Raw genomic sequence first — 26,083 nt, 5'->3', positions numbered from 1 at the left:
CCTTGCCCCTCAATCCGTCCTCCGTCCTCCCCCCCCCGTCCTCCCTCGTCACTGACTCACTCACTACTCGCCCTCCTTCTTCCACGCCTCGGGCTCAAACCCATCCATCCACGCCGTGAACTCGTCCCCGCCGGCCACCCAGCCCTTGACGCCGCCCTTGAGGATGACACTCTGGAGTGTCGGGGTCGTGGTCGCGGTCGCGGTCGCTGCGGGGCCGGCCTGGTCGGCGATGTAAGCGGCCAGCCAGCCGGCGGCTCGGGTCCCGCGGCCGCCCGAGCTGCCGCAGTAGAAGATGGCCAGCGGGATGTGGGCCGCGGTGCACAGGGTGTACAGCGTCGCGAGCGACGGGTAGAGCGTCTGCGCGGGGAGGTTGAGGGAGTGGGTGATCGTGCCGCCCTGTTTGTGGTGGTGGAGATAATTAGTCAGTTCGTGAGAAGGAGGTGGTTGGTTGTTCGGGGGGAAAAGGGAGGGAGGGGGGCCATTGGAAGACAGTATAATAATAATACAATGATGGTGAGTGACGGGAATAGGGGTGGCATCCTGTTGTACATAGGAGGAGATGTTGGGGGCCGGAGAGATACACATAGATCCCTCTCGTTGTGCCTTCTTCTGTCCGTCCGTCGCTTCGATCCCTTCCTCCCCTTTGTTGACACAGGAGAGGTGCATATTGCGTGATCTGAGCGCCATCATTTCACAGGTCGGGGCTTAAGTCGAGGCCCCCCTGGTGGTTTCTCCCTCTGGTCGATCCAAGCAAGAATAATAATGGGAGTCCTTTATGTCCTGTCCATGTCGGCCAGCAGAAGGAACGGCTTCCGTCCACGGCGCCCATTCCATCCCCCCTTTCTGTTGTTTTGCTGAACCCGCGAACCCTCGCTTGGGGAAAAAGGTAAAAGAGGGATGAAGAATGAAGAAAGAAGAAGAGAGGTATCTCTCTCTCCGTAGTCATATGTAGAACCTACCGCATGATCGTTCCTCCTCAGATCGACGAGCAGGAAATCTCGCCCGCCACGCTGGCCCTGCCGGAAGCGGTCCAGCAGGTCCTCACGCGTGATGGCCTTGGGCGCTGTCTCTCGTGGGGCGGGGAAGTGGGCGTGCCACGGTTTCTCCTGTTCTTGCGAGACGGAGGCGGTATTCATCTTGTTCCGCTTCTGAACAGTAATAAGGAGGAGGTGGCGGTGGTGACAAGCGATGGCGGAGCTGGAGCTAGAGCGAGAATGTGCTCGGGCGCTTATGTGGTGCTTAAGCTGGTTAGACGGTGGTGGTGGTGGTAGTAGTAGTAGTAGTCTAAGGGGAAATTGGTTAAAAGGAGATCCCTTCAAGCCGGGGATGGATGGTAATAATGATGAGCTATTCGAAACGTGAGAGGGGGACGACAGTGTCTGGTGGTAGGATCTGGTTCGGCACGTCTGGACAGCCTTGAGGCACCGAGGGAAAAGGACGGTTCGGGCCGAACTGGGCATACGAGTGTGTACTACTAATACTGTACTCGGTACGGTAGCAGCCGTGGCCAAGGAGAAGACGACCTGGTTGGGCTTCTTGGTGGATCTGGTCGTGGCTGAGACCACGTTATTCAAGTAAGTACAAGTAATACTGTACCGAGGACGAAGCTGTGGATGAACAACGAGTGAGGGGGATGAGCTCACAAGCGCCGATGGACGTCGATGCGATAGGTCGTCGAGTTTGGGGGCGGCAATGGAACGAACGATGGAATAATGAGTCGAGAAACACGTCCGTACAGGAGGAAATCATGCCACCAAAGAAGCAACTTCAGCCAACATGACGAGGGCATGAATGACTTGTCTCAGCAAGGAGGGTATCTACCGAGTAATTACTGTATCTACGGGAGATTCGCCCGCCAAGATGCACCGTCGTCGCCGGTTCCTGGCAGCGACACCAGATTGATGAACACAGAATCGACCTACTCGGTACATAGCTAGCCTTGTGGTGTGTCCCCCTATCAAATGACACCGGTGTAAGCCTCACTAGCCCCTGCCTGCCCATCACCATATGTACATAGGGACACACCGATCACAAGATGGCCATCAGTGGTGTTGCCCCTGTGGCGTTGACGAGGCCTGTTTCGCACCACGCACCGGACCCAATGCTTAGCCCCAAAAGCAAAAGATTGAAGGACACCTGCAGATTAGGCAGTATTGGCAGTCAAAGCAGACACTCAATATGGACTTAGTTCCTCGGGCTATGACTCCTGCTCTACCCATACCTCGTACTGCGTGTGCCATAATGGAATGGGTGTCGACAGGCCACCCAACGCGATCCAGCATGAAGATACAGCGAGCGACACCCCTGACGAGACCAAGCCACGTCTTATCCGCCTGATATATTATGGCAGGACAGAGCCACTCGATCTCGCGCCGGGAAGTCACTGACGTACGTCTTGAATGTTCCTCGGACTGCGGCGACAAGCATCGAACGTAATTCCCTGACGACCGTGCCTCAACCTCTCCCATTTACCTGAATCACCATCACCATCACCATGCGGTCCTACTCAGCAGCCCTCCTCCTCGGCCTCGCCGCACTGACGCCGGTCACACCCGTCCAGGCCGACTCGACCGTCTTCTCGCAGTTCTTCGGTGCGACGACGGCGAACCCCCCGAGTGCGACCGATAGCTTGTACTTGTTCACCATCTGCACGAACGCGGTCCACGGCCTGCCGGTGCTGACGGACCTCTCCCACAGCGAGTCGATCCAGCTGGAGCAGGTGGCCGTCGACGCCGTCTGCCAGGGCTGTACGGGTCTGGGCCAGACGCGGATCGACTCATGCTGCGCGCTGGCCACGTCGTCGGCCTGCTTCGACCAGTTTGCCGCAGAGAACAATGCGGCCCAGTCCACGCCCGCGTCTGCCAGTGCCTCGACCACCGGCTTGACGGCCGGCGACTCCAGTCCCACGGCCGGCACCTCCCCCAATGGCGCCGTCATGGTCCAGGTAAGAAAGACACTGACCGCTCTTCATTAACCTCTGACCCAATGCTGACTGACCCTCTTTGCAGAACAAGGATCTCGTGGCCGGTTCCTTCTTCGGAGCCGTCGTTGGCGTTGTCGGGTGGTTGTTGTAGGAGGCGCAGGACCCGGTGAATTGAATGACGTGTACCGCGCACGAGAGCATCCACCACGATATGCTGGAAGAGAGTCCACACCGACCTCATCGACAGGAGCGTGGCGTGCCGTAAGACTCTTCAGACAAGGCCGCAGTGGAACGCAGTCATTCGCAGGAGAAGAAGTCGATGACGTGCGCACCGCCGCACGTGCATTGTTGTGTAAGGAATGTACGAGATACCCAAGATCCAGATAGGCGTTGTAAAGCCCCCAAGTGTATACCATATCGATCCCTAGGGGTTAGCCGGGAGATGACCGTTTTTATCCCAGGATTCGACCAGGACGCCAGCATGTCGCGTGCTGTCCGGACTTTGTTCCTAGCCGTATCTAGTCTGCTGCTTTCGCCCAATTCTAATCCTCGGGGTACTCTTCCCTCACGTTACTCACAAATCTCCCCGTCTCACGGTCAAACCGCTTGAACCACTTGCCGATCTCAAAGGGGAAAGCGCTGATACGGTCCTCCGTCGCCTCCGCCGCAGACAGCAGCACCACGTTTTCCTCGGCCACATACCGCGTCGACGCGTCCTCCACAAGCACATTGTAGAAGGGCTGATGTCTCCCGTTGGGCAAGCGATCGACTTGGTTCAAGGTGATCCACTGCTCCTGCATGCGACAATAGGGGTCCCACCCGTAAATCACGCCCAGATAACCACGACGGCGGTGGGTAAAGACCTGTCCTATCCCGTACTTGACCGAGGAGTTGCGCGGATCCGATCGATATTTGGGAGGCCGGGGCTCGTGATCCGACTCCTTCAGCCGAGAAATCAGATCTCGGTAGGCACGGGAGTCTGGCAGCGTGTACGTGAGGGGGAGGACATGGGTTTCGAACAGATGGATGTCCAGGTCAAAATATTCCAGAAAGTGCTGTGTGAGGACCGCGAGATGTTGGCGCAAGTGGGCGGGGTGCCAGACTGGATGGGATGCGAGGACCACGAGCGCGAACAGCGATGCATAGGCGGCCAAGTTGGCCTGAATCGGATACAACGGAGAGTCAGGATCGTGAGACGGTGAAGATAAGATGTTGTGTGCGTTCCGCACGGCCAGGTCCCGGGCAGACGCCGGCGACAGGTATGCGGCAGTCTGGGTGGCTGTGGCGCCCGGAGTAATGAATTTGACCTGTGCCTCCAACGTCGACCGGAAGATCGGTTCCGAATTGTGGAACGGATCCATGTAGAGGTGTGTCAAGTCGGACGGTTCTTCACTCGCAGACGCTGGGAGAGGTTGGCCGTCGAGGTCGAATCCAGGCGGGGGCTGCACGACGGCATGGACGTGGAAAGGGTAGCTACAAGCGTCAGCACGCAGGTTGAAGTGACGAGCCACATAGCAGAAGATGACGGCCGAGATCAGTGGTACCGAGTTTCTGTTAGTGCTGAACAAAGACACCCCGAGGAACATATGGTCTAGGCTGTGGTAGTGCCGACCATCCTGGATACCTACCCATTTGTTCTGCAGCAGATGTTCTGCGACAACGCTCGCTCTGTTCCGTGGCGACAGTTCGTCGATATGGGGGTGGGCCTCCCGCACAGAAACCACGTAGGAATCAAGCCGAGCAACAATCTGACTCGAGATTCAGTTGAGATTGCAGCAAGGACGTGGTTAGGTGAACAACTCACATCCGACATGTCCCCCTCGGGTCGTTCTGCGAGGATAAACATATCGAAAGCAGACAACGCCCGTTCAACGGCGTTCTCGCCGTGCCCGGCTGCTCTAATGGCCGTCCATTCCTCGACCGCCAACAGTCTTTGCACACAGCCGAGGGCAGCATGACTCCAGTATCTGGAGACAGGTCAGACGCATGGTAGGAAAACGCGGGCTCGGAGACACAACTGACGCCTGGGCAAGATTGTTCGGGGACGAGGGGGCGTTCCAGAACATGTTGAACAGTTCGTCCTTGGCGTCGTAGCCCGCCTCCAGGATGATTTTCATCGAGTCCAGTCGTCCGATCTCCTCGGAGATGATTCTGTCCAGGGCTTGTCGAGTGGTCCGGGACGTCCTGTGGCGTCTCATAAACATGTCCTTCCACCCTAAGAATGAGCCGTCTCGGATTTTGTCCGCATGGCCATGTCGTCGATCCCACCACCTGAATGAGTCCTGGCAGTATTTCTTCCACAGGAGGGGTTCCTGGGCGGCATCTGCGAGGCGGCGGCAGGTTTGTGCCAGAGCGACATTGCCGTCAAACGGCAAGTATGAGAATATGGCCTGGATGACCTCGTTGGGGAGCTGGGTGATTGGCGAGTTCATCGCCACCAATGTCCGTCGAGGTCAGGGTGCATGCACGATGCCTTCGCAATCAGGACGTGACTGTCTGATGAATCAGTTCGGTACGGGGGGTGGATTGATGTGCTGGGCGTGTTGAATGTAGTCGAGTGTCTTGTGTTGTTTGTTAGCCGAAGTTCTGAAGTTCTGAAGTTCCGCTTACAACATAGAAACGTCATGACGGCCAATGCGGAGTCCAGCCAATCAAGGAACAGCCACCGGTTATGTAATACGGCGCCCGCAGTTTATTCTAATAGAGTATTATCTAGAGAGAGAACACGGCGGACGGATGGAACGAGACACATACCACATGTTCGGCCCCTTGAAATCCTACCCCAATGCCTGCTTCAATGTACCCTTGTCGGCATGGATCCTGACCATCTGCGCCAGGAAAGGCCCCCAGTCCTCCCGTGCTCGCTCCACCTTGACCTTGTCGACCTCCAGGCCCGAAGAGTCATCCAGTGCAGTCAGGGAGAGCAATGAATACTCCAATGAGTTGGTTGCTGCTGATTCTAGCTGAGCCTGGAGCTCTGGAAGAACCCTCGCGATCCAGCTATCTCCTTCGTCCACAGTACCCAGCATCCGCGGAAGTCGTTCGAGACCATCCATTCGCCACACCACACCCCCAACAGGCACGTATGCGACAAAATGAAGGCCGCTTTCCTCCTCGCCGGTCTCGTCGTGCGTCTTGCGTTTCTTGCGTGGCCGCTTGGCCTTTGCAGCTCTCTTCTTCTTCTCGGCTGCAGCCATGGCCCCCTTGAGATGAAAGTCGACACTCATCTTGTCGAATTCGGTGGCGAAGGAGTTGTGAATGTCTCTGACATGGTCGAAGCGGTCGAGAGCAAGGCCTCGTTCCATAGGTGTTAGATTCATTGTGCGGGCTCGGAAGTCGGTCAGCGGTTGGCCTAGGCTGATCGTCGCGTGGTTATTGACGATATTCATGAGAGCAACCGTGGCACAGGAGTTGTCCAAGGTTTGATTCGCGAACCAGACTCCTGCCGGAGGCTCTGTAAGATGATTTTCAGTTTCCGGTGCAACCCACCGTGACAGAAAGATTAGGCCGTAAATGCTCTGCCTTTGTGCTGATTAGCACAAATTCCATGCACGAATGGTCTTGCTTACGGCGAATACTCGAAGACACTGTCGAGTGGCACAACTTCGTTTACCTGGACGTTGGGAACACCCCATTCTCGCAACAACGTGCTGAATACAACCTGGATCAAGGATCAGTGGGTCACGACTCGGCAAATGCTCGAAAGATATTACCGGATCATTTTCTATCTCCGCCCACCCTCTCCACGAAGCCAGTTGACTTGTAACGAGAGCGCCGTCATCGGTAGTCGTTGAGATGGTGCCTATGGGGGTCGAGGCTGCTCCCGAACTCTCCTGAGCTGTGTCCCCTTCCGAGGATGACATGCTCAAGAGAGTCGAATCCGTGTTGTAGACCAGGATCACAGCTCAGCCTGACAGACACAGGCAGCAATATATATGCAGAAGAGAATATTCTGGCCCTTCAGTTGTATAGGAGGAGGACCGACAGTAAGGGCCGGTCAGAAAGGTGTCTGGTGTGCCGAATGAGAGGAATCTCCATCTGGACGCGCCGTGACTTTCTCCCGATTTCACCCCAGGCTCACTGAGATGCGGTAGGAGGGCTCCCTCATGTCTGAGGGCCCACCAAATGAATCAAATCTCCGGAGGTGTTGTTGATATACGTGGGAAGTCGAAGGTGTCGTGGTCCGAGGATTCTGTCCACGTGCGGCGGTTGTGGTGCGCAAGGCTGCATGACGTCAATGGTGTCGCCAAGCATCTTTTTGGGACTCAGCCTTGTGCTTAGTTACTGGTCTTTGAATGCACGACGCGTGCAAACGCGATAGACATTTCAATCCACTGCTCAACTTGCAGCAAAGAGGACTAATTTAACCTGCCCGGCATCTTCCAGCAGCCCGCAGTGACTGGGCTCTACCTGCCGAAAAGAAATAACAGACATCAGACGAGTTTCGTCGTCCTAAAAGCTCCCTCTCCCTCAAGATACCCTCGCTTTACGCCCCCAGATCCCTTTCTCTCGAAACTGCGAACCAGCGATTTAGGGTCCACGGACAGGGTCAATTTTGCAAGAACCAGAGACTTTGGATCCGACACAAGAGAGGGTGCTACATAGCCGCATGGTGCAATGAATGAAACTCCGCGACTGCGGTCGGCTTTTCCTACCACTCCACGAACAGACCCTCGACGCCGAACATTCAACAACAACAATGGACGCCCACCTCTGGGCACCCCCCCTTCTCCCTTTCAGAGACCGTCGCCGATAACCCGACCTGTGAAAGCACCTCCTGAGACGGCGGGTGCTTCCACGCCACTTGTACCGACAGAGATCGTTGATGTTCCATCCCAAAGATTCTACATTTTTGCGTTTTACGTTGCCCTGACAGCTTGGAGATTGTACAACTCCTTCAAAGTGGAAAATGATCTGGATTCGACGTGGCTTTTCCTCAAATGGGTGGGGATCGATGCCGCCTTCTTCGTGGCACTACCGGCATTTAAAATACCCTGGCTGGAGTTCTCATTTCCCACAACGTTCACATTATGGTTGCTGCACGCCATTGCAAATGCTTTCCTCATGTACAAGATTCCAATACCCCTATTGACGTGGTTGGGAGCACTGGTCAAGGTGGCGTACGATCGGGAACTATCCATCTCAGAACACCGAGTGAAACCAGCCGACATTCTACACAACTCCTCGATCATATTGGGGAAACAGATCATACACATCCTTCCAGAGGGCTCTGCCATTCTGAATCCCGACAAGAAGTCATTTTGCATTGATGCGTCTAGACCTTCCGTGGAACTGCCGATCCAGATCAACCAGACGACGCCCATCTCCATTGAGCTTCAACGCTATGACCTTGAGACGGACGAGGTTGAGACGATCACCATCACGAGCAAACAAGCTAGGCAGTTGAAAAAACATGCAGACATCGGTCACCACAAGTCTGATACAAATACGCCTCGGACCCTGCACTACCCGGTCTCGAAGGCGGGTCTCTACCAGCTACATCGCGTGATAGACGCGACAAAGCTGGAAGTGCGGAAGCGAAGCTTCGACACGGCAGTTGTGCAGTGTCCATTCGCGAGCATCTCGGCTCAGTCAGTGGACAGATGCACGGGGGAGTTGAGCAACGTCGCTTTGCAAGTTACGGGTGTTCCACCATTCAAAGTCAAATACAGCAAGACCGTCAATCACAAGCAATTTAGCTCCATTGTTCAGAATGTGCAGCCCCACGTGGATCTCGACAAGGTCTCTGATGAGGAGACTTCCGGTGCCGTCCTCGATCCAAGTCGGCCACACGTGGGATGGACGAAATCGGCAACAGAATCATTTGAAATCAATGAATCTCTGCACCAAAATGGAAGTCATTCTTACACCGTCGAAGAAGTGGAAGATGGTCTCGGGAACAAGGTGATCTACGATTCGAGCAAATCAAAGGACCTCCATGCTCCCCGGGTGCAGAGTTTAACTGTCCACAACAGACCCCGAGTCACACTGGGGGGTCTCAATTCGGATCGCGTTCTTCGAGTCCGCGAGGGAAGCTCTGTTCATCTTCCTGTTGGAATCCAAAACGTGGACACATTGCATTCGTCGGACTGGCCGCTGAATGTGAAATACAGCTTTGTCTCCGATGACGAGGGGGGAACTGTTCAGTCCGAAGACCATGTGCATGAGATGGCGGATCGTCGCTCCATGCCGCTGATCAAGAAGCCAGGGAGATATAGCTTGGAGTCCGTCGACAGCCAGTATTGTCATGGGGAGGTTGTTGAGCCTTCGTCATGCCTTCTCCTCAACCCTCCAAAACCCGGTCTCAGTATGGAGTCAGAAGACATTTTTGACAGATGTGCTGGTAATTCAATTGGCATGCTTGTCAACCTTGACTTTACCGGGACCCCGCCTTTCACAGTGAGATACACGATGAGCCACCGAGGGATGGCTTTTCCCAAGGTGCAAAAATTCGACGGCATGCGGGGTCAGATGGAATTGTTTGAAGTAGCAGCTGGCTCCTACATCTACACGATCCATGAGATCGAAGATCAAGTTTACGGCAGCGTGTCACTGAAAGACCAAAATCTTGTCCTCAAGCAAGACATGAAACCGCCCGCGTTCGCGATGTTTCACGGAGACAATCGTGATATAAAGGCGTGTCTCGGCTCACCCGTGTCAATACCAGTCACACTAACAGGCCAAGGACCCTGGGACTTGGATTACGAACTGGTACATGGCGGCAAAAGAAAGAAGCACCATATCCACTCCGAGGAGGAGCTATGCATGATCGAGCTTGCCCCATTGGCCGAAGGAGGGAGCTATTCTGTTGTGTTGACAGGAGCCCAGGACAAGTCACGATGTCGCACGACGCTGCAAGAGGAACGGAAGATCGAGGTCAGACAGGAGCAACCCCGAGCCGCATTCGGCGACATCGACGGCAAACGATCGATCTCGGCGCTGGATGGCAAGTCGGTCAAACTACCCTTGCGACTTAAGGGCTTCGCGCCATGGGCCGTCAGGCTGCAGAATCTTGACGACGGGTCTGACTCATTTGAGCAGATACTCAGAGACGCAAACGCCGAGATCTCGGTCGACCGCCCCGGTACTTACGAGATCGTCTCTGTTCACGACAGCTGCCCAGGCGTGGTAGATTCGAAAGCGAACAAATTCCAAGTGAGCTGGCTTCCTCGACCAACGTTATCGATCAGAGATGCAGCCATCAGCAAGGAAGGATCGGGTCGCTTCCGTAAACCCGCAGTTTGTCAGGGCGACGAGTCAGTTCTGGCCCTTGGGCTGACTGGCAGCCCCCCCTTTCACCTTAAATACCAACAGAGATTCGAGCCGCTCAAAGGGCCCGCTGCCATTAGCAATAAACCCGTTACCTTTGCGGGTAGTAGTGCGCAGATCAATCTGGATACCAGCAAAGCTGGGGAATACTCTTATGCTTTTAGCGAACTTGGCGATGCCCGCTATTCTTCCGACAAGAAGGGATTCAGCCCAATTGTTCTTTGGCAGCAAATCTATCCTCTCCCGTCAGCGAAGTTCAGCCAGGCAGGAAAGACTTATGGCTATTGCAAACACGACCCGACTTTCACAAACAGCGCAGAGGCCGAGACTGAAAACATACCAATCACCTTCACAGGCACGCCTCCTTTCAGCGTTGAAATTGCCATCATTCACCATGGCGTCTCAACCCGCCCTGAGATCATTCGCCAAAAGGACATCCCCGCGCACAGCTACTCATGGCCACTGTCGCGAGCCACCCTCGACCTAGGCACACATACCGTTTCTATTCGCTCTGTCAAGGACGCGCTCGGTTGTGAATCAATCCTCGACTCGGATCCATCCGCCGTGCGTATCCATGTCTCATCGCCACCGGCCATCATCCCCCTCGAGTCTCAAGAACACTACTGTGTGGGCGAGCACGTCTCGTTCTCCCTGAGCGGCCAGGCCCCCTTCGATGTCTTCTATACCTTCCAGAATCGTGAACGAAAAGCCCGTGTCTCTGGCAATGAATTCAGACGGCTTGCCGAGTCACCAGGAGAATTTGTTATTACAGGCGTCAGTGATTCAGCAATGGGCAATAATAAATGCCGAGCAAGAAAGGATATCAAAAAAGTCATTCACCCGTATCCAACGGTGGAGATTGGCAAGGGAAAGACAGTGGTTAGCGACATCCATGAAGGAGGCGAGGTGGACATACTGTTCACGTTTACCGGGACACCACCTTTTGAGTTCACGTAAGTATTCGTCACAGTTTTCTTTATCTCTTCCCGGACGCTGTGACCCCCCAAACAAACAATCTGAACATACACTGACGCGTGATAATGCGAACCAGATATACCCGCACCGAAAATCTCCGAAAAGGCACGGGTAAACCACGCGTTCTCGAGACGCGCCATGACACGTCAGACGAATTTAGCAAGATGATCCGTGCCAGCGACGAAGGCATCTATGAAGTTGTGAGCATCAAGGATCGTTTCTGCTCATACACCAAGCCCAGTCACAAGGTCGCGGGCAATGGCGGCCAGAAGAAGTTGTTGACCTACTGAAATCCGATCGCCCCGATCCACCGCCTTGACATTCCTCTTCCGCTTCTCCCCCACAGTCTGGGGGACGAGAACTTCTTTACTTCGATGAAGCCACGTTTGGATCGCTGAATGGCTGCAGCCGAAGAAGGGGAGTCAGTCAGTTCCCCGATCTTTCTCCTGGATGGAAAACCATGCTTGGGAAGTCGATAAAGGAATCCATCCCCACGCGTCCCAGCCACCCACGACATACATACGTAGTGCGAAGGGCGTGTACATAGGACTTCGACGCCTCTAGGATTCCATACGTACTGCGGCTTGCTTGATCGATCGATCGATAGGCTGGCATGCATCGACCCCCAACAAGCTAGATATCTCACACATTTTGAGAGTGGAGGTGGCGCCGGGATTCGCCCCTTGTTGTCCTTGCCTGTATTATCGTCCACCACCACCACCACCACCACCAGCTCCTCCTCCTCCTCCTCCTGCGTCCTCATCCGACACTCCTCTTCACCTCTCTACTTTTCCCATGTAGCGATGTTCTCAGAGAGAGAGAGAGAGCACTCCAAGGGCGAGAACACGCTAGTTCATGTTTATTTTCTTGCAACGACAAAAAAAAAAAGCAAACACCTACAGCACACATGTACCAACAATTACAACCGGAGGGAGGAGCTTGGCTTGGGACATGGTTGGCCATTAGCATAACCCGGGGATATGTTTGAGTTGGTTGGGTTGTGTCGATCCGTTCGTTCATTGTTGACGGGGTCTACGTAGGTAGGGAGGGCAGAGAATGAAAACTTCTAGAATCAGACTGGAACGCGGATTTTCCTTCGAGAGGGAAGCTTTTTTCTCCAGAGGAAGAGGGCAACTTTTCTTATTGAGCGGATTCAACCTCGAGTGAAGTGCGCAGGGAAAAAAGACCTGGTCGAACACGACAACCCTTGCGTGTCACCTCATCTGGTCTGGGCCGAGCTGCCCTGATAACTTGTCTAGCCGTTTCCATCCTACCAGAACCACAACTGCCACATTTCTTTCATCGCAGGCGCATTTGACTTCGTTCGGCCCTTTCGCCTGGTCTTCCGCTGACTGCGGGATCCATTGGCAGTTTTCGTTCGGTCTTTTTCTGTTTCATTGGTATGTATTTGCTGGTGGCAAACTATATCACAAACATGTCGGATGTTGGGGCTATCCGCCTTCCTCCTATTATTTTTTTCGGTTCTTTTCTTGATTTTTTGGGTGTGATTGTGAAAAAGAGCGTGGTTCTGAGATCTGCTTGCATCTATCAAGCGGTGCTTTCCCCCTTCTCTGATACCAGGGAAGCGTAGATAAAATAGAGACCGCTTTTCAAGTGAAGGGGATTCGATGACAGAAAATTGTCGTCAAAGTAATGAACATTGATGTCGGGTCCCAGTGATGAGCCGCACTGGGTGACATGGAAGTTGCCAGGGAGAGGTGATCGGGGGCCGATCAAGATCGGAGCGGTGTTTTAGTGTGGGGGGTAGTAATGTAGGGAAGTAGCATGGGATGTTGATATTCTTAGGGAGACCGTGGTGCTTCCTGGATCTGAGTGTCGTTTCTGGAGAGTAAAAACAGGGTGTCCAGCTGTTCCTCGAGAGAAGTGTTGTTTGAATATGCGCCAGGCGTATTGGATGTTTAGGTCGTTCCGTAAAGACTGATGTCGAAGTGGATAGATTTAGACAGGATGAGTATCGAGTTTCGTAATAGTGATTTGGGGGAGTCGTGTGGTTTGGTATGTCCGAGATCTGAACCAGAGAAAATGCAAATAGCCAAGCAACGCCGTGCAGATCTACAATCCGTGTAGGACCTGCACTGACCTTCACCGAAACTTTTGCGCCAGTTGTCTCCGTGACCCCAAAGAGAACGTGGCTCTTTCAAGACATGCAATGTCATAAGCCATAAATCCCCGGCCGAGGCTTGCTCGGCAGAAGAGCTCTGAGCCTTTCGTCCATCCATGGCAATCCATCCAGAAAACACCCATCCCAAGAAAGAAGTAGGAACTGTACCAACACTGTTGTACAGATCTGATAGCAAGGAAAACCACATGAGTCAGCCATTATTGAAAACTCCCAGCTTGCGCATGTCGCATGTCATTGACCTTCGTGCCATGGAAAGGAAGATAACGCCGAAAAGGAGGAAATTGAGAAGAGAAACCGAGTTAGATCAAATGCAAATCTCAAAGCTAGTGAGCGATTTGACCCACGGGGGCTGCTGTCGGCTGCTGCGGATGACCTCCGCGGCCACGACCACCTTGACCTCGGCCTCGCCCGCGGTAACCACCCCGTCCTTGGTTATTGTATTGTTGGCCATATCCGTTCGACTGATTCTGTGGTCTCCGAACTTGTTGGTATTGACCGTTGGTATGAGTAGCATTGTTGTTTGCGGTGGAGTTTGCGGCAGCATTGACATTGGACGGGTTCGTCTTTGGAGGCTGCGCTGGAGGAGGCATTGCACGTGGAATCGTTTCAGGGTTGTCATATACATACAGACTCTTGTCGATAGAGGGGGGAATTGGTTGGATCTCCGTGCCCAGCTCTTGCTCGATCTTGTACAAATTGAAACGGTCATCCCAATTGATCAAGTTGATAGCAAGACCACGGTGGCCGAATCGCCCAGAACGACCAATACGATGCAGGTAGGTTTCGGCATTCTTGGGGAAATCGAAGTTGATGACCACATTGACAGCTTGTATATCGATACCACGGGTGAGGAGATCCGAACACACCAAATTCCGACAGACACCGGCACGGAAGTCATGGAAGACCTTGTTGCGATTCTGCTGCAACATCTTGGCGTGCGAGTAGAAGCACGAATATCCCAGTTCTGTGATCTTCTTGGCAAGAAGCTCAACCCGGTTCGTCGAGTTGCAGAAGATGATCGACTGGTTGATCTGGAGCTTTGAGAATAACGTGTTGAGGCAGTGAACTTTCTGCTTCTCCTCGACAAAGGCGTAGTATTGGGTTATACCACGTAAAGTCAGCTCGTCCATGAGATTGATTTCGTACGGGTTTCGCATGTGTTTGTCTTTGAACGACTTGACTATCATGGGGAAAGTCGCACTGAAGAGCATGACCTGTCGGTCTTTCGGGTGGAAGGAAAGAAGCTGCTCAATGACGACTGTAAACTCTGGGGAGAGCAGCTTGTCGGCTTCATCCATGACAAATATCGGGCATTCGGACAAGTCTGCAACACCTTTGCTTGCGAGGTCGAGGATTCTCCCGGGGGTGCCGACGATGATGTGCACCGTTTCTCCTAATCTAATAATGTCGTCCTTGAGACCGGTACCACCCGTGGTAACCATGACATTGATGCCCAAGTGCTTTCCGAGGGTCTTGCAGACCTGGGACGTTTGTAAAGCAAGTTCTCGAGTGGGGACAAGGATCAGCGCTTGGGTCTTTGGGTTTTTGGGGTTGATTCGTTCGAGAGTAGGAATGACAAAGGCTGCCGTCTTGCCGGTTCCATTCTTTGCTCGGGCCAGGATATCTCGGCCGGTGAGGGCAACGGGTATGGTTTCTTCTTGGATTGGGGAGGGTTTCTCGAATCCGGCCTCGAATATGCCCATCATCAATTCACGCTTGATGTAGAAATCTTCAAAGTCCAGGCCCTTTGTCGCCGTCACATCTTCAGTCTGTTGCCTGGTATCTTTGGCAGGGAGGTTGAGTGAGTCTTTCCAGTTCGACTCGTCTGCGCCATCGTTCAAAGAGGCTTTATTGAGCTGTGCTGCCAAAGCGTCCGTCATTTTTGAAAGAGGGATGAAAGATCGGGTATTGGGGGAGGAATGAGGTGCTGTGAGTTGCTGGCAGCAGATCGAATCGACGACGACAACCCCTTCCAAATCACGACAGATTCAGCTGTATCGGGAGAGAAGGCTTTGGAGAGGATAGAAAGAAGATCGAGGGCACAGGTAGGATCGTCGCGGGGTGTCACTTGATTGTGGCGGGTTTGAATCTGTCGCTCTTTACGTGCAACGGAGTTGCAACTTGTGTGGAAAGGCTTTTGAGGTTTCCCTGAGAGGATAGAGTCGTCTAGTGGTGGCTATGCCCCGTGCAAGTAGAGTAGTTGAGGTGTAGTTGGGTTCTGGTGCTCGAGTCTGGAGTAAAGTACAGTAGGAGGAGGGCAGGTTCTTTGTGCCTTGTCCGCGACTGCAGATCACAGCCCAGCGCCAAGACCAAGACATAAACCAAATCTTGCCGTTTTAGCGAGCATGCTTTGTTCCAATGACTTTGACTGCCATCAATACTGGCTCTATTTAACTGCTGAGTACTACTTGGCAACAATGAGGATTCTTGGCCCAGTGACAGGTAGCAGCACCTGACCGTACATCTATCCCATCTTCCACCCTGAGTGCGCGGAGCACCATACTGAGGTAAACCCCCAAAGGTTCGACTCCCCTCGCACTCTCAGTCAGTTACATAGACAAGTGCAACTTGATGGACATGCTCCGGGTCCCCTCGGCCCCTTGCAAGAACAACTGGTCTGGGTAAGCTATTTGCTACACGTCAAATTATCAACTTCACTGCGCACCTTCCTCTCACACACGGCAAGACACATCCACAATTCCTCGTCTTTGAGGTGTTGGGTGTGGAACCTTGGTCGGAGTCCAGGGTCCCAAGATGGCTTTGTACTGGGAGAAAAGTCACCGTACGGGACAGATCTGGCTCCCACATGGGATGAAGGTAGCGCATCGCGAGTAGTGGCCGTGAGAGTTGCGCCTGATTCCAGCGGTCACGGTCGTGATGTAGGTCCATGCTAGGAGCAAGACGAGTTATCGATCGCGCAGCTGAGTATCGCCAGCGGGTTTAAGCAAGGGTCCTGTGTGGATAATGTGGTTTTGCCGCAGAATGTATCGTCATATGAAAGAGGAAAAGTTGCGGAGCCTCAAGCAGCCGGCTATATAGTCGCTCAGGATGTCTCGTTGAGATTCACCGGGCGATGACTTCTCCAAGAGACGAATGGCAGCCATGAGGACGAGACGGCAGTCGCACAATCCATCGTCGGAGTTTTGCCAGGAGACACCTAGGCCTCGTCTGTGCAGCTTGAATGGGCAACCGCCTTCAGGCACAGGCCATCCAGCCTCACGACTCCAACTCAGAATCGGAGGAAGCCGAGTTGATAACATTCGGTGAAGGGGAGAGGGTTACACAGAGTCAGGTGAGTCCAGGAGGTTTCGGACGTGGGCCAAGATCCATTGTGACCCGCATAACGGCCCTTGCGTGTTCACTTGCTTACAGCGCATCATTTTGAAGCAATTCCAGCGGGCAGTCGTGGCGCTTCACGCATGGCAGTCAGCCGATTCGAGCGTGCCTTCAGCAGCACAGGTCGGTACAATTTTCTGTGTTTGTCACACGTCGACTGCGACTCGATGGCAACCTCGAAGCTGACAAAAGGTAATTTTGCGTCCAGGACTGCAGGGGTTCAACTCGACTAGATAATCGTCTCGGCACTCCGCGGTGCTCATTCACAACGGCTATGAACAAGATCCGACAATCACGTCCGAGGAAGGACGAGCCTCGTTTGGCCCCTCTCTGGGGGAGCGATCCTGTAGATGTTAGCATAAGTGCACGAGGTGCGACGTTGCTCAACTTACTCAATAATGCAGATATCCGGAGCCCTCTGGATATCCGACTTATTACCAGGGCTAATAAGAAGGAACTGCGAGCCACTGCTTTGGCGTGCTCCATCTATCAGTAGCTGGACGCTGGTGGTCCTGTTGACCGCATCCATGAATACGTCAAACTCGTCGAGACATCGGATCGGGACACCCATTGCGTCCCAAATCGAGAGCAACAGACAGATCTGGGTGAATGACTTCTCGCCGCCAGACAGAGTCTTTGCGCTGCGCCCGGTCCCGTTGCGTCTCGTGATATCAGGTTCGACGGTGGTGTCCACATGCTTCCTTTTATGATCAACAATGAGCCTTCCACGGAACCCTCTCTCGCTGAGCTTAAGGATGAAGCTACCCCTGGCTCGCGCAGTAATATGGCCCCGGAATTCCATCCACCTCTTTCGCCGGTCTGCCAGTGTCATTGTGAATTGCGCTTGTAGAGATTCCAATGAAGCCAGTTCCTTCTGGGCGGCCTCGTATGCCTTCGCACATTTCGATGCCTCGGCGGCAATGGCGTTTCGATCACCAACCAGGTCTTGATATTTGTCGTAATCTGCCTTGAGCCTTTCGTGCTTTTTCTTAAGCACTTCGGCGGTCTCGCCTTCGGCGAGGCTGACCCGCTCGCATATTAGCCTGGCCTCTTTTGTGGACTCTGCAATGATTTTATCCCAGTTTTGCCCTGCCCTTTCTAGGTGAGCACGGTCAGCTCTGGCGGTCGTGATCGCAGTCGTGTCTCTATTCTTGAGAGCCAACGCTGTGGCACGTTCCTTCTCCGCCCTCTGCACAGTTGTCCGCTCCCTAACGACGACAGCGCGAGCTTCTCTGAGGCGCTCATCGAGTTCTTTGCAGCTCTCGGTTGCTTCGCGCAGTTTGCGCGATAGCTCGTCAAGAGCACGGACTGAGTCTCCGAAAGAGCTCGCGTGGATACTCTTTTGATCCTCAGCCTCGCGCAATGCCTCGTGCAAGGCCTCCAACGTGCCACCTTCGGCGCTGTCGTCCTCGGTAGCCTCCTGCAACCGATGGACGACGTCTTCCGCTCTCTGTACGGCGATCTCGAGTTCTCGCTTTGTGGCCCCATGTCGCACGACAGCCTGTCTTGCTCTGGCAAGGCGGTCCTGAGCACTGCGGTATTCCTGATCTGCACGAAGACGTTGTTTTTTGCAGTCAGCAAGTACTTGTTGCTGTTGCTGAATCGCTTCGTCGCTGTTTGTCCTCATCCTCGGAGGGCCAATATATTCGTGCACTGGGTCTTGCGCTGACTTGCCTTTTCGATAAAACAAGGAAGCTCCTTTGGTTTTGTCGCCTGGTTGGAAGCAATAGCATCGTCTAACATTGCGCAACGGCCGCCCCGAAAAGAGGATTTTTGAGGCTTCGGTCATGTCTGGAATGAGGATGGTCTGCTCAATCTGGTGAGCTATAATGAGCTGTTTCTTGACCGCCTCGTTGTCGATTTCCAGCACACTTAAGATGGTGTCGAACTGCGGATCGGGCAGGTGTGGCTCGATGTTCAGCGGAAGTTTGTTTGCGATGACGATAGGCAGAACACACCGGGTCTGTCGCATGATGCTAGTCAATAGATGTTCGTCCTCCTTGTTGCTCACTATGAATGCCGCAAGTGATTTACCGAACGTTTTTTCCAAAATTGACGACCACTCCGGTTTCAACAATTTGATATGTTTTCCGAGGGGCCCCACGGGAGGGTCCCGAAACCCCTTTTCCGCGTGCAAAGCTCGCAGGAGTTCGTGTATTTTGGGATGAAAAGCAAGGTCTTGGGAGTCGCGGTTCTCCATCAGGCGCTTGAGGTTGTTGTCCAAGTCGACGACTCTCTGGTCCTCATTCCTCTTTGCTTCTCGAGCTTCGTGCTCAAGTCTTGCCATTGCCTCAATGTCTGCAGCGAGTAGTCCTCTTCCGTCCAAGTGTACCTGTAACTCGTCTTGGGCCTTTTCAAGTGCTTCTTTGGCCTCCTCAAGCTCTCTGATGCGGCGAGCAGCTCCTCCCCCATCGAGCTCGGCCAACCTTTGCTCTTCCTTTTTTATATCTGCTTTCGTCTGTTTGATGGTTCTATCAACATTGGCCATGGCGCCACGGATTTGTCGTTGATCTGCCGCCACTTCTGAATGGTTCTTCTTCAGATTGTCGTGTTGTGCCTTCAGCTCTTTCTGTTCCCCTTCCAGGCGTTCAACGTTTGATTTCGCCGCCTCATGCCTCTCCTGCGCGGCGGCTAAAGCTCCAGCGGCTTCATCATAAGCAGCATCGTGCGCTGCCATCCGCGCCTCATAAGCAGCGATCTTGGCGTCCGCCTCTGCAAGCGTTGCGACATATTCGTCTCGCAAGGCCTCCTTTTCCGCGACCTGAGCCCAAGCCAGCTTTTCGCGATACGTTCGCACCTTGTCATTCATAGCCTCATATCTGTTGGATAGTGTAAGCTTATTTGCCGCGCTGCTCGCTTTCCCCTTTAAGACCTTCAGGTCAGGGGCTCTGTCGGCGATTTTTGCACTAATATTATCGAGCTGTTCTTCGATGACTCGGTAGTCCTGGTCAAGCTGTTCAAGTTGAACGCCCATCAGAAAATATTTGTACTTCTCGGCCGGACTCGAGGTGGCAATGAACTGGCGCGCCTGGTCCTGCGAGAGGATAGCCATGGGGTTTTCGATCTGCAACATCATATGATCACAGATTTCTTCCAGGTCAGACTTCCGGGTGGAAACGATACGGCCTTTGTCCGATTTCAACTTGAATCCACTAACACCACTGCGTGAGATATGGCGTTCGACTTGAATTGTCTTCCCATACACGTCGGGCATGTATGCATTCTCACCCTGGTTCTTGAGCCTGCAGATGATGGTGGCGTTGTCTGTTCCTTCCCTGATGAAATCCTGCAGGCGGGCACCTCGATTAGTCGCTGCAGCTTTCCCTCCTAGACACAGGACGATGGCCGTAAGGATGGCACTCTTTCCACTCCCATTTTTGCCGCAGATGAAATTGATGCACGGGCCAAACTCGCAACTCATATCTTCATGTGACATGAAGTTTTTCAGGTGTACCCCCTCTAAAATGCCGTAATCTGCGGGCTTGTTGTGATCATCATCTCTGCTTCTGGCCTCGATGGCTGCAAGAACAGCCTCGTCATCCCCGTCCTCGTCCTCATCCTCATCTCCTTCTTCACCCTCCTCTTCTTCTTCTTCGTCGTCGTCATCGTCGTCGTCGTCGTCTTTGTCGTAGTCTTCTTGGTAGGAACCGAAATCTGACGGTGGGGTACTGGCCTCGGCGCCATCGAGTCGATCGCTCGAAGTCCCACGAGGAAAAGATGACTCGTCACTTGTTGTCCGTCTCCTCTTGCCCTATATTCGTGTTAGCATTGTCAAGCCTGGGGTTCCAAAGGCAATAGTATACAGAGGTATTGGTGTCGCCGTCATCGACGCCATAATCTGGAGCTGGGCGTTTGAGGCGCGCCATTACAGCGCTGTTCTTGACGCCAGACTTGCTCGTTGGAAAGTCATGGAGTTGTGATGGTGAAATGAGAAGGGAGTGAGGGTGTTGCTGCCTTGCCAAGCGCCAACTCGCGCCCGCGCGTTTACATAACCTGATTCGGGCTTGAATGGCCGGCAAAACTTCGGCTCTGAAGTCACGACCCCCGATCTCGCAGGAAAGCCTACATTTGTACCTCTTACACAAACTTGCAACTCATTTTCACCCGTTGTGCTCAACGATAGCTTTGGTCCACAGGCTCGGGGCCAGCTCTAACAGCGGTCTCTTCATGGAGAATGGCAACAATCTCAGCTACAGAGGGGGACAAGCCGAAATCCAAGGTATGCAGGACTCCATGCGCTCGTAAAGTCTCGCGGAAAATAGTTCTCTAATACACATAGCCAACAGCCGAGTGCGCTGCGCTCGATAATAGCTGGCTCGACAGCTGGGGCAGTCGAGATCGCTATAACATATCCGTTTGACCTCCTCAAGACAAGATCGCAGCTCAATCGCCGATTGCCAGACTCCAAAAAGGTGCCATGGCCTCCCTTCCCCTCGAAAGAATGGTACACCGGGTGCACGACTGCGATCGTGGGAAACTCGGTCAAGGCGGGCGTTCGATTCCTCGCTTTTGACACATACAAACATCTGCTCTCAGACGACGATGGTCAAATATCTGGGCCTAGGACCGTGGCCGCGGGGTTCGGTGCCGGTGTGACAGAATCATTACTGGCAGTCACCCCGTCAGAGTCAATAAAGACGCAGCTGGTAGACGACCGGAAAAGGGCGCACCCAAGGATGCGTGGCTTCATCCACGGCTCTATGGTCATCGCTCGAGAGAAGGGATTGAGAGGCTTTTTCCAAGGATTCGTGCCGACAACAGCACGACAGGCCGCCAACAGCGCCGTGCGGTTCAGTACCTACACGAGCCTCAAGCAATTTGCCGAAGGCTACGTTGCACCGGGGGAGAAGCTTGGATCTTTGACAACTTTCGCCTTAGGAGGCATCGCTGGCATCGTGACCGTTTACACCACCATGCCTCTCGACACGGTCAAAACCCGAATGCAGAGTTTAGAGGCGAGGCAGGTATACAAGAACACTTTCCACTGCGCAGCGTCCATCTACAAGAATGAAGGCATATTAACCTTTTGGTCTGGTGCACTGCCACGACTGGGCCGTCTCACTCTCAGTGGTGGTATTGTCTTTACGATGCGAGTCTCCCCCAGGCGGATCATTTCTTGGAAGGCATTCTGACTATATTCTATCCAGGTACGAGAAGACAATGCAGCTGCTAGACCTGGCGGATCCCGACCGAAAGTACATCTAATGAATATGAGGGATCTGGGCTCTTGCTTAACCCCAAAAGCTGCTGAGATTAGGACGCGCTATGCAGAATTCAAGGAGGCTATTATTGTTGTTTTTTTGGAAAATAGGAAGCTAAAACACAAGTCTTTGGAGCAGACCCATTTCCCCTCGAGAATGTAGAACCCTGCAGATACAGACTTGCCGTGAGGCTTTGCATGCTTGTTACCAATGATACCCCATATATACATCTACTAACACAAGCGGGCTCTTTCGCTGGTGTCATTTCTTGGTTTTGATCTCCCTCACAAGGCCCTCTCCCAACCTCGCCATCTCTGCCAGCACCCCACCCCTGTTGAACATACACATGTCCTTCCCTTCTTCCGCCTCTCCCTCGGTCTTGACGGGCACACTCGACCAGCCCAGTCTCACCCTCCACTCCTTTCGCCCCAAGACAGCCGGCTTCCACAGGCCCGCAATGACCTGTCCGCCATGGCGATCGTAGAAGAATAGGGCCGCTGACCCGAACGCGTGGTTGAGATCGCGCAGATACAGCTCGACGGGGTCGTAGCCGATCGAGTCGACGTCCAGGCTCTCGGCGATCTGGAGGTTCTTGAAGTCTGCCGCTTCCCCCACGGGCCCAGACTTGGCTGCATTCGATCGTTTGGCCTTGAATCCACCGCCGCGGACGACGGACGGTTTCAGGTGGATCAGGAAATCATAATCCCCCAGCGGGCTCTCAAAGAGTTCCCTCCACTCGGCCTCCATCATGCCTGGGCTTTTTCTCTCGATGATTTCGACCGCTGCCCCCGCCAGTGCGGTCAGTCGACCGGCAACGACCCGCGGAGGGTGACTATTGACAGTCCACACGGTCCCGCTCGTGTCAATGTTTGTGCCCACAAACCACACCACGTTGGTCATCTGAGGATCCAACTTCCTCCATGCCTCGAATCGGTTCTGGATCTCAGCAATTTGTGCGGCGGCCATCGAGTCCTGGGAGACACTCAGGTCGATTGTTAGCGGTGAGTATGCCCAATCCCATCTTGAGAGGAAGTGGAGGCAACGCAGAAACGCTGTTGTCGCAGACCCGGGGGCACTCCAAGGGGCGGGGTGCAGGAAGATATGTGCAGCGATGAGTTCAAGAATTTCCTCAGGAATATGTTCGTGAAGGAGCAGGTGGGATGACACCCATTTCTTCAGCAGGCGGATTGTGCTTGACAAAGGCGGAAATCGGGTGATCAGGTTGCGAATCGTGGTCGTATGGATCGGCTTTGCCTGGAAGTCACGTTTGTATGTCGCCAGAGCGACCGCGAGGGAGTCTCTCAGAGCTCCATGCAGGGACTTATCCGCCAGGGCAGCCTGAATGAGGTGAGCTTCCCGATCATGGTAAATGCGAGCGCGGAAGCAGGTTGGACTGATGCCAGGAGCTGGAGAAGGATAAATGATGTCAAGGAACGAGGTATTGAAGTAGCCTGTGGTAGCCGATTCTGTGTTCTCAATCCCCACACGGGCGGTGAGACCTGGGTCATTTGAGCTCAGCAGCTCGGAAAGTTTGAGAAGGAACGCAATTTTAGTATGCTGGATGGCTGGCAGGGAGTCTGGCCATCTTGTGGAAGAGTCAAACTGAATGGTGATATCGATGGGAGACGACGTCGACGGGAGCAATGGATGGAGCGTAGAGCTCGAGCGTAGCGCAGGGTCTGCGGGAGAGATTGAACGGATCGGCAGTGGAAGGCCTTCGAGATTGTGCAGAGTAGACGTCAAGGTCTGGAACGTCGAGTTGATGACACGGAAGGCGTCCTTGGGCGAAAAGCCTGATGTGAAGTTGCTGTCACCGAGGACACTGGATTCTAGATTTCGAGTCCTTGTTTCAAGCGCGCTCGGCGGCAATTTGAAATGCAAGGCTGCAAGGTGTGCGATGATTTGCAACGTCGCCGGCCGGTCTCCTGCCCACACTAGACTTTCAGATATACTGCCATCCTTAAATCGGCGCAGCTCTGCCTTTTCGCCCCAGAACTCCCGGAATTCGGTGGCTTCTTCTTGTTCATCAGCGGATGGGCCGTGGTCCACAAGACGGTTGACGGTTTCTGGATTGGTGAGCAACGCAACTTGCAGCTCAAAATCCTCTTTGCAAAGAGATGAGTCCTTGTTCAGCGGCCAGCACGATTTTTGAGGCAGCTTGAAGTCGATCAAAGTCACTCTATCGCCCAATCCTTTTTGCAGGACCTTGTACATTCTTTGCACAAATTGTCGCTGATCTGCAGGAGTCCTGATTCGGTCACCAGATACCCTAATCGAGAATATCTCGTCGTACTGCATCAAAGGTATTGCGACATTCAGCACAAAGGTTGCGTCAAAGCCATCCTGGTTGCGGGAATTGAGCGCTGCCAAAGAGACTTGCGCGTGGTGACGCAGGGATTCGTACGACCAAGGAGACATCTTATAGAGGATATTGACACCCGTCTTCCTGTCGTAGAGAACTGGGATATCTGAGCGCGGGAGATGGAAGCTGGCACCATTGAGGAGCATCGGTTCTCGCAGATCTCTCCCACCCAGGATCTGGAGCATGGCCTTGAAAAACTGAATGCCACTGTACTGTTTGGAGAACAGTGGGTGGCCACGATGACCACCTGTGCGTGTTAACAGTGCACATACTATGGTCCACTCCAAAAAGCCGAACCCTCCTAAGCGAGCGGAACTGGAAAAGCCTCGTTGTCGAAGCCAGATTTGGCCCACCCGGCATGCTTCGTCGAAAGACGGACTCCTTATTGATCGGATGAGTTGGTCGATGGCCGAAATGGATGCCGCGTACCGAATGGCACTGTTATAGAATGGAGATGATTCGCGCCCTTGTTCTTTGCTGCCCGGTATTTCTTGCCTAAGGCAATTTTTCGAAGGTACGGTCTTTGCTATGGGTATCGAAGGGTGATTGAAACCCACAGCAATCTGGAACTTGAACTTTGATAGTCCTGTGTCCTTAGCCACGAGGTCAATAACCGGCAAGAGATCGACGTCGTGCTTATGTGCAAAGGAGATACTGAAGTCAACGTCTTCATCGCTCTTGATTGCTGAAGCAATACAAGCAAGGTAGAATGCAGCCTTGTGGCATGCCCTGTTGTTGAGATAGTCTTTCTCCTGTAAGACGCCCTCGGGTATAATAGCTGTTAGCTCTATAGCGTTTTCATCCTTCAGACTTAAACCCCATGGCAGAGCGCCACCAACCAGCACTTGCTTCGGAGCAACGAACCCGAACTTGTAGTTCGTATCTTTCGACGGCTGTGGGTGCGGAAATGGAATCTTTATTCCTTGTTTGCGAAGCAGCTTTACAGCATCCGTCGCACTGATGGGTGAAACGTCTTTGGTGTCTTTGATGACTGATATCAGCTTCTGTGAAAGAGTGATCCATTTAGATCGCAGTTTGTCATAATTTGGCGTGACCTCGGCATTCAGATCAGCTACTTGGAGTCCGAGAATAGATGATTTGTTGATGCCCCCGGTCGGCAGCACAGCAGGCTTTAACACGGATGTAGTACTGGACTTGAGGGCTGATTTCTGTGGCTGTCTCTTTGAAGTTGGGCCATTTCTTGGGAGATCGTCTGGAGCATCACCGTCGTCGCCGGCGTTGGAAGAAGCTTCAGACAGATCAACATCGTCGTCTTGCGAATCGTGGCTGAGCTTGCGCCTCTTCGTTGAATATCGTCCGTCCGACATGTGCTCGATAGACATGCCGGATCGCTTGTCAGACGTGTCGTCTTCAAAGAGCCCAAAGAATAATCAAGGGGTAGTGAGAGGGTGTGTTTGCTGGATATCACCACCACACAGTTTGCAAACACAAGCTGGATTGGCTCGTATTATGGCCATAGGCAAAAGATTTCGAGAAGTCCATGCTCAAGTCAGGCCCAAAACATTTTTGATGCCAAGGTTTAGGGGACTCCACTCGCTTCGGCCCACTAGCCCCGTCGAGGCAGTTAGGAGATGCCGCCCTATTTCCTCGCGCGACCCCAAAGCGTCTAGCGCCTTGGCGCGAATACATTTACAGAGTGTTTCTTCGCTATGTACTTTGGTGTTCGACCTAGTACTGTAATAAATGTTGGGTTTGGACTGATATGCACAAACACCTCAGACGAATGTCCCAGCGGTCTTCGTGATTTCAGCGCCTTCAGTTCGGCTGATTCGACAACAGCAGCACCTTCGGATCAATGGTGTCAACTCAGTCCTGAAACCATTTGATTCAAAACAGCAAGGCTGACCTTGTAA

General features: G+C 53.4%; 9 protein-coding genes across 9 annotated transcripts; 3 read left to right on the top strand and 6 right to left on the bottom strand.

Annotated features, from left to right (window-relative positions):
* Window positions 1–63: 63 nt before the first annotated feature.
* Window positions 64–1,136, bottom strand: AYL99_07737 (hypothetical protein; the record flags this gene model as incomplete). Its single annotated transcript, XM_018839246.1, has 2 exons — window positions 64–396; window positions 960–1,136. 2 exons carry the CDS (start codon window positions 1,134–1,136, stop codon window positions 64–66), a joined length of 510 nt encoding a protein of 169 aa, XP_018692014.1.
* Window positions 1,137–2,494: 1,358 nt separating this feature from the next.
* Window positions 2,495–3,074, top strand: AYL99_07736 (hypothetical protein; the record flags this gene model as incomplete). Its single annotated transcript, XM_018839245.1, has 2 exons — window positions 2,495–2,944; window positions 3,009–3,074. The coding sequence occupies 2 exons, from the start codon at window positions 2,495–2,497 to the stop codon at window positions 3,072–3,074; spliced, it is 516 nt and encodes a 171-aa protein (XP_018692013.1).
* Window positions 3,075–3,465: 391 nt separating this feature from the next.
* On the bottom strand, window positions 3,466–5,355 carry AYL99_07735 (hypothetical protein; the record flags this gene model as incomplete). Its single annotated transcript, XM_018839244.1, has 3 exons — window positions 3,466–4,671; window positions 4,728–4,890; window positions 4,946–5,355. 3 exons carry the CDS (start codon window positions 5,353–5,355, stop codon window positions 3,466–3,468), a joined length of 1,779 nt encoding a protein of 592 aa, XP_018692012.1.
* A 345-nt stretch (window positions 5,356–5,700) lies between these two features.
* Window positions 5,701–6,786, bottom strand: AYL99_07734 (hypothetical protein; the record flags this gene model as incomplete). The annotated part of the gene is made up of 3 exons (XM_018839243.1): window positions 5,701–6,445; window positions 6,493–6,584; window positions 6,637–6,786. The coding sequence occupies 3 exons, from the start codon at window positions 6,784–6,786 to the stop codon at window positions 5,701–5,703; spliced, it is 987 nt and encodes a 328-aa protein (XP_018692011.1).
* A 754-nt stretch (window positions 6,787–7,540) lies between these two features.
* AYL99_07733 (hypothetical protein) lies at window positions 7,541–11,457 on the top strand (the record flags this gene model as incomplete). The annotated part of the gene is made up of 2 exons (XM_018839242.1): window positions 7,541–11,145; window positions 11,244–11,457. The coding sequence occupies 2 exons, from the start codon at window positions 7,541–7,543 to the stop codon at window positions 11,455–11,457; spliced, it is 3,819 nt and encodes a 1,272-aa protein (XP_018692010.1).
* A 2,176-nt stretch (window positions 11,458–13,633) lies between these two features.
* AYL99_07732 (ATP-dependent RNA helicase dhh1) lies at window positions 13,634–15,190 on the bottom strand (the record flags this gene model as incomplete). The annotated part of the gene is made up of 1 exon (XM_018839241.1): window positions 13,634–15,190. The coding sequence occupies one exon, from the start codon at window positions 15,188–15,190 to the stop codon at window positions 13,634–13,636; it is 1,557 nt and encodes a 518-aa protein (XP_018692009.1).
* A 1,748-nt stretch (window positions 15,191–16,938) lies between these two features.
* AYL99_07731 (hypothetical protein) lies at window positions 16,939–20,512 on the bottom strand (the record flags this gene model as incomplete). Its single annotated transcript, XM_018839240.1, has 3 exons — window positions 16,939–16,990; window positions 17,039–20,397; window positions 20,450–20,512. The coding sequence occupies 3 exons, from the start codon at window positions 20,510–20,512 to the stop codon at window positions 16,939–16,941; spliced, it is 3,474 nt and encodes a 1,157-aa protein (XP_018692008.1).
* A 308-nt stretch (window positions 20,513–20,820) lies between these two features.
* On the top strand, window positions 20,821–21,778 carry AYL99_07730 (hypothetical protein; the record flags this gene model as incomplete). The annotated part of the gene is made up of 2 exons (XM_018839239.1): window positions 20,821–20,865; window positions 20,933–21,778. The coding sequence occupies 2 exons, from the start codon at window positions 20,821–20,823 to the stop codon at window positions 21,776–21,778; spliced, it is 891 nt and encodes a 296-aa protein (XP_018692007.1).
* Window positions 21,779–22,108: 330 nt separating this feature from the next.
* AYL99_07729 (hypothetical protein) lies at window positions 22,109–25,552 on the bottom strand (the record flags this gene model as incomplete). Its single annotated transcript, XM_018839238.1, has 1 exon — window positions 22,109–25,552. The coding sequence occupies one exon, from the start codon at window positions 25,550–25,552 to the stop codon at window positions 22,109–22,111; it is 3,444 nt and encodes a 1,147-aa protein (XP_018692006.1).
* Window positions 25,553–26,083: the final 531 nt, after the last annotated feature.

This window comes from Fonsecaea erecta (assembly GCF_001651985.1).
Source record: "Fonsecaea erecta strain CBS 125763 chromosome Unknown Scaff6, whole genome shotgun sequence".
In the NCBI taxonomy this organism is placed as follows: domain Eukaryota; kingdom Fungi; phylum Ascomycota; class Eurotiomycetes; order Chaetothyriales; family Herpotrichiellaceae; genus Fonsecaea; species Fonsecaea erecta.
Note: the sequence above shows the minus strand (reverse complement) of the source record. Positions and strands in the feature narration are given on the sequence as shown.